The following is a 13243-nucleotide window of genomic DNA, read 5'->3' on the forward strand; positions in this document are numbered from 1 at the left end:
GTAAAGCATGTCGCAAACCCACACGTAAAGCAGCGTCATGTCGCAAAACGGAGGTTCTTTGCAAAATAGTTATTTTTTCTTATTATTTATCACTTATATAAACTGAATGTATGCAAAGTGACAACACTAATACATTCGTCGTAGCCTACGTTATGAAATATTTACATGAATCATTGATACAATTATGATAGAAACGATAGAAGAAAATATATCACCATAGACACCTTTCTATCATCCCCACGATATGTATCGTTATATCGCCCAGCACTACCTTGATGTGGTAGTAACTGAGAGTCATCCCCATCACTTACTGTACTTCGAGCATTAACACATCTTGCGGGATGTGGCTGTGGCGGCCATCTTGAATGAAAACTCTGCGTGCGAGATGCGTTCCTTCAAGGATTGTTCGGCCTTTAACTTCTCACTGATTTGGTCTTTATGAGGTTTACGATGGTAAAAACTGAATGAGCTTCCAGGTGATTCTCCTCAGGACAGACTCCACACACACACACACACACACACACACACATGCATACATGTATGTGTTGATTAAAGCAGCTCAGCTCTCTCTCTCAGACTGTCACAGATAATCTCGGAGCGAGGCGTTCGCCACCATGAGGGCTGTTAACTCGTTGCATCTCACTGGTGTCGGCTGCAGCAGATAAAGTTCACAGCTGAATAATTGATGGAGCGATGGATGGGTCACTGGGTGGTGGAGAGGAAGAGGAGGTGGAGGAGGAAGGCAAATGCCAGAGATGATCAGGGCTGCGGCGTCAGCCTGTGAGGGCTTGTTAGCAGCTGGATCTGAGTAGCTCTCCGCCACATGGAGAGATCCAGATAATGAGATCTGGTTAATGAACCGCAGTTATATAATAGGCACACAGTCCAGCACTCAACTACGGAGAGTTTTTAATTTAGACCCCAGTAATAATGGTCCTCTCAATCGGAGCAATAAGTAACTTCAAACAGGAGCTGCGTTTGTAATTAAAGCGCTAACAGAGGAGCTGCAGAATGAAGAGCAGTCATCATCATCATCATCATCATTGGTTCTGAAACTCTGCAGAACATTTCTGCACCGTGGTAAAACAAATGACAACTTTTTACATCTCCTCCTGAAGGATCCAAACCCAGCTGGGGAAGAAGAGCACCTGATGTCCAATAAACCTCACAAAACCAACAAAAACTAACCAGAGAAGTCAGCTTTAACGCTGAGCTCTGACTGAGTTAAAAGGATCAGAACCAAAGTTAAAAGAGCTGAAGAAAAACCACAAACAGAACAAATAAAACCCTGATTCTGGAAATGTTGGGACGTTGTGTAAACGTCATAAACCCATCTTTTACTCACAGTGGAGCACAGTAAACAGATCAAATCTTGAAGCTAAGAAATTGAAGCATTTTATTTTTAAAAAATGAGGTAATTTAGAATTTTATGGCAGCATAACTTCTGTAAAAAGTTGTTCCAGAGGCAACAAAAAGGCTGTAAGAGTGAATGGTCTGAATAAGAAACATCTGGAGGAGCTTTTAGGATCTAATGAGGTTAATTCTAACATCATCAACACATCTGAAGAATCTGTGGAAACCTCTGAGGTCAAAGGTCAAGGCTGGTTCTGGTTCTGTTCAGTTCACTGTGCCGTCCACAGATGCTGCTTAAAGCTCTATCAGGCAAAGAAGAAGCCAGATGTGAACAGATGTGTCTCCTCTGGACCAAAGAGGAGAACTGTTCTGAGGTCAGCCTGCCTCTCTGATGGTATGGGGGTGCATTAGTCCAGGTTTTAGAACAACATCTGCTCCCATCCAGGACTGTTGAACAGACAACCTCAGCTCCAGATGTTTACAGATGCTGCACCGAGGGAAACATCTGGAACATCTGCTGCCAGCAGATTCAAAATGACCTGATTCTTTCCTAAAACTGGTTTAATTTTTCAGTTTCAACATTTAAATACTCCGTTCCGTTGGGATTAAAACATGGGTTTCTGAGACTTTGACATCATTTTTTTTTTTTAAATTAATGTATTTATTTTAGATTTTACACAACGTCCCAACCTTTGTCAGAGTCAGGGTTGTACACCCCGCCCGCACGCCGGTTTTAAAGACCCGGCTGTGTTTGTGGGTCACATGTTTGCCCGGGTCTGTGCAGAACATGAACAGAGGGTCGGAACAGCTTGCGTGCAGACTTCAGCCTCCCTCTCATCAACACCATAACATGACAGTCGCCGCTGCGCTCAGATCGGCAGAGAGGAGGGCCGATGAACTCCGCCAGGACCGAGGCTGCTTTAAGTGCAGCGTTTCATGGAGGGCAGGACCAGAGCTGCACGGCCCAAACAGCACGGAGGCTAACGCTAACTGAACAGGAAGCAACGTTTTCTGCAGATATGCTCATCTTGACTCGATATTAAAAACCTGAAATATCATCGTCAAATATCTCGTTTCGTCCGTGAACGAGCTTTAAAATGGTTGGAAACCAAATAAGAAACTAACCTCTGGAGCTAAATTGTAAGAATTAAAGGCCTAGCAGCTGCTGCAGGAATGCATATCACCCGCTCAGCTTTAAACTAACATCTTGTGTTGAGAAACGGAGTCGTTTTTTATCTTAAAATAGAGTTAAGGAGGATCTCATGAAAAATCGTGAGGTCTTGTGTGGCGTGTGCTGGGAACGACTCTCAGCTACTACCACACCCAACTTTACCTTAAAATCTGTAAAACTGACAGAGTTGGATGGCTGCCGGCTGTGGCAGCCATCTTGAACTGGGTTGACTCAGTTGTAGACGTTCATCCAATGATTATTTCATTAAATCTGTTCATTGGTTAATGAGATATTTTGCTAACAGACAACAAACACTCACGGGTAAGAACATCCCTGCCTGGCGGGGGATAAATATCATCTGGGAAACATGAAAAGTTTGAAGCAGCAAATCTTCGGCTGCTCCTCGGCGAGCGTTCAAACCTTCATCGGAGGGAATTTATTGCGGCGTCGGTTGGTGTCACGCAGCCGTCCGTCATGTTGGTCAGTTTTAGCTGCTTCAGCTCACAGACCTGCTGAAGAACTACTGAGCGCCCAAACGGAGGGGTAAAAAGATTCCTTTTCTTCTTCTGTGGTTTTATTTACAGCCGTTCATGTTGTTGTTGATCTGCTGCTTCTAAAACACAACATTTACCTGTGGTCACCTGGTAACTGGTTACCAGTCTGTAACTCTGTAAACACGACAACAGCTAAAGCTCGTCAATCAGAAATGTTTCAGAAGATCTGGTAAAAATCTGTGGTCGTGTGTGGGTGGGGCTTACAGTAAAACATTCAGAACTAGAGAAACAAAATCTGACAGCTGAAAAGGAGCCGTTAGAGCTAAAATAAGGATACTACTAGGTAAAAGCTAAAAAGACTAACTAAAAGTTAAAAATAAAATGATAGCTGAAAGCCAAAAGTAACAGAATTCTCGCTACAAACTATAAGTACCAAAGAGCTAGCTAAAAGTAGCATGCCACTAGCTAAAAGGAGCAAAACACCAGCTAAAAGAAGCAGCACATGAGCTAGAAGCTAAAAGAAGCCTCACACTAGCTAGGAGCTAAAACAAGCATACCATTATCTAAAAGATAAAAAAAGCAGAACACTAAAAGGAGCAAAATGCTAGCTAAAAGCTAAAAGTAACAAAGAAACAGCTGTTCAAAGCTAAATTTGCCAAATGTTAGCTAAAGAAACAGAAGCAAACAGCTAGCTCGAAGTTAAAAGTATTAAAATGTTTTTTTAAAGTATGAAGTGTTTAATATTAAAGCACGAACCGATCATCAGCTTTAAGGGAAACCACGGTGTTAAAAGTCAACGTGTCAAAATGTCTAAATTTACTTCCATCAAACTGTTTCTACGGTTTATTCACCTTTTAATAAGATACCAGAAACAAGGAGGTCTTTTTATTTCTTTCTGGTCCCATGGAGCTCCGCCCCTCGCCGCCCGTCTCCCACCTGTTCAGGTGTGATCAGTAACTGAGGGAGGATTCACCTGAAGCTTTCTCTGCTGGGTGACTCGGTCCCGGCTCCTCGTTTGCAGCAGCAACACCTGAATCTTTTTAAGCTAACGTTTGCAACAAGCTAGAAGAGTTAGCACCTGAGCTACATACGGCCTGCTGCAGGCTAAAAACGGCTAATTCATTAGCTCCGGCCTGCTGCAGGCTAATAACAGCTAATTCATTAGCTACAGCCTGCTGCAGGCTAATAACAGCTAATTCATTAGCTCCAGCCTGCTGCAGGCTAATAACAGCTAATTCATTAGCTCCGGCCTGCTGCAGGCTAATAACAGCTAATTCATTAGCTCCAGCCTGCTGCAGGCTAATAACCAGCTAATTCATTAGCTCCAGCCTGCTGCAGGCTAATAACAGCTAATTCATTAGCTCCGGCCTGCTGCAGGCTAATAACAGCTAATTCATTACTAACTAACTTCACAGAGATCAGACCAGCAGAGAAGAACTTTAAATTATAAATAAATAAACTCTGTTGGCTCTGGTGTTTCAGTGAACTCCATCTTTGAACTGAAATTTAAAAATTTATTCTCAATGTTTGTGATTAAATTTAAAATGTCAACCTTTATCTTAAATATCATCATAAATAAAAAATAATGATTAATAATTTAAAATCTGTCCTGAGTTCTGCAAAAACTTGTCAGTGTGTTTATTTGTCAATAAGGAGAGATTTAAAATAACTATAAATGAATATTTAGTATTATTAGGACTATAAAACAGTCATTATTCAAGCAGCAAAAGAAACATAAATTGTTTTTGTTTTTAAATAAAGGTTTGAGTTTTTTAGCTGGAGATTTTCACGGATCCAGTCTTTAATAGTTTTGTTTCCTCATGAAAACTGAAAACTAAACTCAACTATCCGGAATGTCCCTTTAAGCTGTGGCTCTGAGGTCCTGCAGCATTTGGACCGAACCAAGGCCCAGACTGCCAGGAGGAGCCGGGCAAACTTTGGCATGAGATCTCACCTTTTGGAGCAGTGTGTGTGAGCGCGTGCGTGTCTTCCTCCTCCTCCTCCTCCTCCTCCTCCCTCTCTCCCGGTCCTGCCTCCCTCTCTCTCCTCACACTCCGCCGGTGCTGCAGTGGATCAGACGCAGAGCTCCATCTCTGCGCTCCTCTGCCGGGAAACGGCCGCCTTCAGGCGGGGACAAAATGTCGCTTCGCCCGCCGCTTCGCTCCACCTGCGGTTCGTCGAACCTCCCGTCCGTCCTCGGTCTCTGTCGGCTCCGATGCGCGTTCTGATCCAGCACAAAAACAAAGAGTCGTGAGTTAAAAAAAAGACGCGCGGATCTATTTTTATGATCGTGTTTTTTTTTTGGGGTTCGGATCGCGGAATCTTCTTCATCATGTGGAGATGAGCTGCGGGATCATCTGGGTCCGCCTGGCTCCGAGTCCTCCTCCTGGATCGGTTCCGAAAATAATCAGCATGTTTAACCCAGAGCCCGAAAAGAACCGGCTCGGATAATTCAGTGTTTGAATTAAAGGCTCATCAGCTCGAACTCCGGTCCGGACACGTGTTGAGTTCACTCGGCCTGGCTCGGCTCGGCTCGGCTCACCTGCAGGCACCATGCTGCTGTCCTCCCGCGGGGCTCGGACCCGGCTCCTCCGGGCTGCTCTCACCCTGCCTCTCCTCCTCTGGCCTCTTCCGTCCGCAGGGAAGAAGAAGCTCTACATCGGAGCGCTGTTCCCCATGAGCGGCGGCTGGCCGGGGGGGCAGGCCTGCCTGCCCTCGGCCCAGATGGCCCTGGACCTGGTCAACAACCGGACCGACATCCTGCCGGACTACGAGCTGGAGCTCATCTACTACGACAGCATGGTGAGTCCTGATGTGGAGTGATGCAGCTGAGGGACCAGCCTCCCCCTCCTCCTCCTCCTCCTCCTCCTCTGAGGGTCAGGCTGCAGCTTCCTGCAGACCCCACCTGAGGAGGAGAAGGATGAGCTGGGTTTCCTTTAAACACCTGGAAACTGGTTTGTTACATCATCCAGGAGCTGTAGCAAACTGTTAGCACTGATTGGTGCTTTTCAAAATAAAAGTCTTTCAGCTCAGAGTTTTACACTAAGATCATCTGATGATGAAGAGTCGGGTCAAACCTCAGCTACTAGCTCAGTGTCCGTAAAGCTGTTTGAATTGTGTTGGTTGTGGCGGCCATCTTGAATTGGATTTATCAGTCAGGTAATGCTCAGAATCTGTGGAAGCTAAAAGCTAAAACTGCAGCTAAGAGCAGTAACTGCAAGTAGCAAAGCATATGCTAAAGCTGAAATTAGAAAACAGCTAAAACTAGTAGGAAATATAAGCAAAACTGTAGCTAAAACTAGCAAAAGAAATGCTAAACCTAAAGACTTCAGAACTGTAGCTACAAGCTAAAATAAGCTGAAATGTAGCTTAAAGTTAAAAACAGCAGCTGAAAGCTAAAATTAGGATTCAGTTTATTGAAGCAGATTTCTGTGGTGATTTTTTTGTTTTTTCAAGTAAATATTGTGAAAACTACAGCAGAGTCTTTTCTATTAAAGTAAAAATATTTATTTTTGTAGTATTTTTAGTCGAAGCTCCAAAGAGCCACATTTGGCCCCAGAGGCACAGGTTGCAGACCGCTGTGGTGGTGCAGAAATAGCACATTTTGAGCCGTTTTTCTTATTTGATTCAGGAGTTGTTGAATGAACTGGGTAACGGTCTGTGATGTTCGACTTTTCTGTTCTAGTTTTTCCAACTTTCAGATCTTAAAAAGTCTGTTTGATGAAAGGTCACGGCGCTGAAAACAAACGCAGAGCCGCAGCCTCGCCACATGCGGCGCAGCGCGGCGGTAAACGAGCAAACCCACCTCCTGCTTGTTGCTCATCAATCATTAATCATGTTGGTATTTCAAAATGTCAGCATCATCAGCTCCTATAAATCTAATACCCCCCCGGCTGCTTCCACCACCCCTCAGTTTTACCCCCCTCTTAGGGCCGAAACGCTGAAAGTTTCAGCTTTTTTCCCCGCAGCAGATGCGTAAAAACAGCCGACGAATGCTTCCTGCTCTGTTATCAATCACGCTGCAGGACGGAGAGTCGGCCGAGGCACCAAACGGTTAACTGGTTAGAAAAATCCTCCACGAGCTTTATTCTGATTGGTGCGTGCGGCTCTGCATTGGAATCCTGTTAAACAGAAGAGCAGGGGAGAGAAATGTGTGTGAGAGGCTGCGTTGGCATGGCAACACAGCTACCGCCGGAGCGAGCGGCGTTAACAAACAAGCTCTGTGACAATATGTGTGCAAATTCATCCGGTGGATGTGTGCAGAACAGAGCGCCCTGTTCCACCTCGTTCCTTACAATGAACGATGAAATGTGCTCTGAGCTTTCAGACGGGAGATAAAGACACAGCAGCGAGCAGATTTCACCGCCGGAGCGCCGTCTGTCAGTTAAAGCCAGGCAGGAAGCTCGCGCTCGCTGCCCTGGATGTGTTCAGAGTCAGGAGAAAGGACGCTGATTAGCTGCGATGTTTCCTCCTCACATCCAGGTCTTCAATCTGCGGCTCTGGGGCCACAAACCGCTCGTTAGCCCCCTTCCAGTGGCCCTTTATCGCCTCGACCAAAACTGACACGGAAATTAATGTTAATTAAACTCAGAACCACAACAGAAAAGTTTAGTTTCAGCAGTTTTATCCAAATATGTGAAAAACCTCTGTGTCAGAATGGAGGCTTTTTAATAAAATAATAACAATAAAAGGAGCAGCTGGGCGTGGCGTCATTCAGAGCAAAATCTCAGAAATTACAACAATAGCTTCAGTATTCTCTGAAAGTCCTAAATTTGCAAGAAAAAAATCAAAATGTTTATGAATAAATGCAAAAATCTATGAGAATAAAGCTTTGAGTTTCTCTGATATTATAAAGTTTGTGAGGAAAAAAAATACTAAAGAAGCATCTGGATGTTCTGCCAGATGTTAGAGGTAATTCAGGAGGAAAAACTAATCTGTCAAAAAGAGAAGCAGAAAAATCCAATAATTACCAGATGAGTTCAAAGGGTGTTTTCATCTAAAGGAGCCCTTCCCTAAACTATAGTTCCCACTTTAAAGTCCTTTCAAAATAAAATGCTAGGAATGCATATCACCCGCCGCCTCTCATTGCAGTTTTGATCCAAGATGGCCGCCACAGTCACATGTGTTGAGACGTTTGAGGGTTAGCTGCTTCCACATATCGATTAGCTGTGGCGGCCATCTTGAACTGGGTTGGATCTAAAAGCTAATCAGTTGTTTATCGTTCCGTTCAGAGAGCTGAATTAAAAGCAGGTGAAGCGATTCATGAGATATTTTGCTGACAGTTCAGACAAATGAGCGGAGGTTGAAACGGACTGAATCCACGCCGTCTCCGTGTGTCTGACGAGGAGCAGCTCTGCACCTGAAGGAGGAGCAGCTTCTCTTCATCGTTCCGTTTGTTTTTTTGGCAGGCGGCAGAGAGAAAACACGCCCACGCAGAGTATTTTGTGACCATTAAGGGCCGGTAGTATGAAGCTTGTTCAACATCATCCAATATTCATGAGGCTCGACACTTAATCCCAGCCTGTCCTCTTAAATGGATGCAGATACCCCCGCGGTAACGGAGCGGCTTGTTTCTGCGGCTATTCTGGTGACAGCAGCAGACTATTTACAGCCCGTTTCAGATCCACACACACACAGGGCCGTTGCCATGGATATATCAAAGTGGAGACTGCAAACTTTGATCAATTATTAACAGTGATGAGTGAGACGGTGGAGCTACAGAGAGGCGGTGGAACGAGGTGCTTCCTTCACTTCCGCCGGTGATTTTAATTGGCAGCCATGACACAACCCCCCCCCCCGCGTGGCGAAGACGCCTCTCATCACCGCGCCTCACGGCAGACAGGCGTCACGTGTGTTTCCACACATAATTAGGAGAAATCTGTGAAACCTGATTTAAAATCTCGTGCTAATAAGATGTCTCCTCAGCCGTTATCGTAAAAACAGGAATCTTTATCTGCTGCTGCTCAAAGGTCAGCTGAAGGTCTGTTAGCAAAATATCTCCTGATTGTAATGAGCTACAGTCAGTCCTATTAAAGATGGCCACCACAGCTAACCGACATTAGCCAGCAGGAAAATGGCTGTAACTAAAAGCTAAAATTTGTCCTGTTAGTAGCTGAAAGTCATCCCCGACACAAACATGATTGTTTTTAAAGGTTTGACCAGATTGGCTTCAGGCTGGTGACGATGTGAGGCTCTGCCATGAAAGGTGGCGGGCGACAAGCATTCCTTTAAGGGACGCTGAGCCTTTACTGTCAGCAGATGAAAACAGAGACACAGTTTCAGTGTTTCTCCTCGGCTGACAGCTTCGGGTTGCCGGGTGCTTTAATGACAAACTTATTTTTAAACTTCAGCTGCGTCTCTGCCGCGCCACACAAACAAAAATTAACACAACAATCAGTGAGAGGACTCACATTCTGCTGAAAGTTAACAAGTGCACATGAAATAATAGTTACATAAAACTGAGAGGGCTTTTATGGTTCGGTAATATTAGTGGATTCTGATTCTGAATAAAGCAGATATTTGTTGTTAATTAGGCATTTTGAAAACATGCTTCTTATTGTTTGCCACAGTTTCCCAACTAAAAGGCTGCACTAACATCAGGAAAACGGCTGATTTATCAGAGAGGTGGTTCTGTGGAAACGTAATGAACAGTTAATATGTTACCTGTCATAGAAAGCTCTTTGAAGAAATAAGTTTATTTCTGAGTAGTTTGACGAGCTAACGGCTAGTCTGAGTGGAGCCAAGACCAACAATCTCACTTTATACGAATATTCCTGCAGGAATGTTGTGATATTCCTGCAGGAATATTGTGATATTCCTGCAGGAAGTGGCCCAGGATGCACTGGATGTGCTACAGCTAGCTCTGGCTGCTGTTTGGTATGTAAATAACCACCTAATGTGAAACTGACAGCAGTGTACAGGATCATAGATTAGCGTTTACCTCTGAGATTTTTAAGGTTGGACCTTTTTGAAGATGGGACTAGTCGTTAGCTCATCATGTCAGAGCAGTCACTTCTCAGCTCTTTGAAACTGGGCTCTAAACTCATATTAAAGGCCTGCCTTGAAGAAATGCCTGTCACCCGCTGCCTTCCATGCCAGAGTTTCAGATTTCAGTCTCCGTATGTCGACACGTCACCATCGATCACAGGCGACGTCTCGAGAGCTCGCACAATCGGTCAGCACTCAGAGGATGTGACTCTCAGCTACTACCACAGCTCAGTGTCTGTAGAAAGGACGGAGTTAGGGTAATAGTTAATAGTTAAAAGTTAAAAGTGGCCTAAGAAGAATTTCTGTGGGGAGAATATTTGTAAATGAAGTAAAATATTTTGAAAAGCCTAAAAGTTCACAGCAGCCATCTCCTGAAAATGGCCCAAAGTCTGCAGAAGTAGTTAGATTGAAAAAAACATATGTAATAATTAAAAAAGCAGGAAAACAACAGCGTTCCCAGGATTAGGAAGCGGTGGAAGACGAGCCTGGGTTTGGTATTATTTTCAGCAGGGAAAGATGTTTTTGGTCTGAGGCTGAGCCAATGTGAGGAGCTGTATGTTTAACACTCGGCTGATATTTGCTGTGGGAATGTCTCCGACTCGGAGGATGGAGACGGGAGCGCTGCTGTGCTCCTTTATGGCCGCCTGGCATCAATCTGCGAGGGTGTAAACACCAACAGCATCAGGTGTTCTAAGGAGAAACTCTGATGACCCCCGAGAAATGAGCAGAAACTCTTCAGCCTTTGTCTCCTCCCTGCCAGCAGCTCGCTCTTTGGCTTTATTTATTTAGTCCTCATCACGGAGACGGTGTGCTGTCCCTGCTGCAGCGCGGGGACTCTGACGGTCCAACGCAGACCTGGAGGATCCGTGTCGGTTCATTTCCCTGCTTTTATTGTCAAATATCCAACATTTGGGAAAATGTTTCACTTCAGGAGAGAGAAGACATGAACACGGAGAAATATAAAATAATAATCATTTTATTATTCAGAGTTAATCACAGAAACACGTTGGTTAAAATTGATGTTTTTAGCTTTTAAAGTTCAAATAAACAGGATACAGAAATCCACAGCTATTTTAATGTCCTTAATTCTTTTTATTAGGAATAAAAAGGAAACAAGTAGATTTTGTTTTTGTGAAGATTCAGCTGAGTTTGTTCTTTTTTAAATAGAAGTTTTTTTTATTTATTTGTTCGTTTTTTAACCTGATAAAACATCAAACATTTACAAGAAGAAATTTTATTACAGTGTGATTTTATTTTTGGTGACAGGAGAGAAACAGTAGAACAGCTGCAAGCTAAAAAGACCCAAACCATAAAAGCTAAAATCTGCTAAATGTAGCTGAAAGCTAAAAGTAGCTAAAGAAAACAAAGATTTAAAGCAGCAGAGATCTGAATGGATTTCTATGGAAAGATGGTTGTAAATAAAGTTAAATATTTAGAAAAGTATAAAAGTCCCAGCAGGTATCAGCTGAACGAGCTGAAGGTTTAGATGTTTGAACAGCTGAAAGAAGACGTCAGACTTTTTAAAGACTGTATGAAAGAAAACTGAACGCTGACTCAGCGTTCACACAATAATAATAAATAAAATCATCTGTTTGAGTTCGTTCAGATTTTAACCAAATTAACTGATAAAAAAATCCATCCAACCTGTTTTCTTTCAGTCTCTTTTCTCCGTAACTTAAAAAATAATAATTTCCTTTCATTCATAGTTTCTTGTTGTGTTTCGTTGCTTTAATGTTGATTTTCCACAAATCAAAACCAAACTAGGTTTGTTTTTTTTTTCACATCTTGATTGAAAGAAGCTGTGAACCGGGCCGGAGCCCCTTGGTGACGGCCGCGGCAGTTAAAAGCTCTTTCAGGACATCTGAACGCTGCTTATTGCGTTTGCCACCCAGTAAAATGGTTCCTCAGACTAATGTGTGCCATTATATTTTCTTTGCAAACATTAGAGCGTAATTATCTTTTTCTTCTTCAGATTGAAGCTCTGCAGTCGAGCTGGGAACTTTACAGCCTGCAGTTAATGTGTTTTCTTCACAGGAAAATTGTCTTGACTAAACATGTTGAAGGATAATAGCTGTTTGTCTTCGTTTGGGTATTTTAATAACCTCTACAAGATCACAAGCTGCACTTCTTGATTAAATCCTAATTTCTACACGTTATAATCAGCGAGTAATTTGGAAAGTTGATTAAAACAAGCTGCTATTAAAACCTGTAATCTGGTGTGGTGCTGATGGATTGATTAAATAATTTGAAGGTAATTGGCGGAGGCGATGGAGTACAGCTCATCACGGGGAAGTTAAGAGTCGAAAACTAACGAGCTCCTCCTCGGCGTGCGGAGGAGCTCGGGGGGATAACCTCGATCGTACGGCGATCCGCGGATCCTGCTGATTAACCCTCACCTGTCCAGCTGGTTAATTATAGACTCGGGTCGTTTCACGCCGGTTTACAACGAAACCAGCGAGTTCTTACAGGAACGCAGCCTGAGATCCTCTCATGGTGACAAACTACGCAAACCTGGAAAATAACACCAAGGCGTGCTGTTGGGGAGGACTCTCAGCTACTACCACGCCAGATTTCAGCTGGATTTCTCTAAAATTGACTGAATGAAAGACATTTCTGTGTTCGCTGTGGCGGCCATGTTAAACTAGGTCGGCTCCAGAGGTTCATCAGTTGTTGATTATTTCCTGAAGGTTTTGATTCAAATTCTTCTAACAGACGGAAAGGGTTAAGATCTGATATGAGCTAAATGTTTCTGCAGTTTTTCTTTGGAAATTAGTGTCGATAACCTGAGACCAGAGAGTCCCGCGTCCCGTCAGACGCTTCGGGGAGCAGCTGTGCAGCCCAGGAAGCACAAACACACAGAAAGTGTTTTCAAGCTTTGTTTGAATTATCGCTGCAGCTGCTTATTTGTGCTAAAAATAAAGAGGCGAGGCAGAAATAAATCCTGCGACCAGTACGATCCTGATCCTTAAGCTGGAAACCGTACGAACCGATGGAGAACGTGGCGCCGCCGCGGCGGATCTGGATGCTGGATGTAAAGATGGAGGACGTGACAGCTCCCTGACAGCTGGGATTCATGTCTGTGGAGCCTGAGCTGTGATTCCACCGTGTGAGAAGTTAATCAGAGAGGAACCGGTCCGACCCGAACACGGACTGTTAGCAGAACCAGCTCAGCTCACCTGACGCCTGTGATGTTCTGATCTCATGTGATCCCGTCTCAGTCCAGCCCGAAGCCTAACAA

The 13243-nt window shown here is 43.9% G+C and overlaps 1 protein-coding gene across 2 annotated transcripts in view; it reads left to right on the plus strand.

The window, feature by feature from the left end:
- The window catches only part of gabbr1a (gamma-aminobutyric acid (GABA) B receptor, 1a), an 87321-nt gene that overhangs the window by 24195 nt on the left and 49883 nt on the right, over nucleotides 1-13243 (plus strand). For both annotated transcript variants that reach the window (XM_037980305.1, XM_037980304.1), the window contains exon 7: nucleotides 5660-5820. In XM_037980305.1, coding sequence (XP_037836233.1) covers nucleotides 5660-5820 — 161 coding nt within the window. The remainder of the gene's footprint in view (nucleotides 1-5659; nucleotides 5821-13243) is intronic.

The sequence above is a fragment of the Kryptolebias marmoratus genome, linkage group LG16, assembly GCF_001649575.2.
Source record: "Kryptolebias marmoratus isolate JLee-2015 linkage group LG16, ASM164957v2, whole genome shotgun sequence".
NCBI classification, from domain to species: Eukaryota; Metazoa; Chordata; class Actinopteri; order Cyprinodontiformes; family Rivulidae; genus Kryptolebias; species Kryptolebias marmoratus.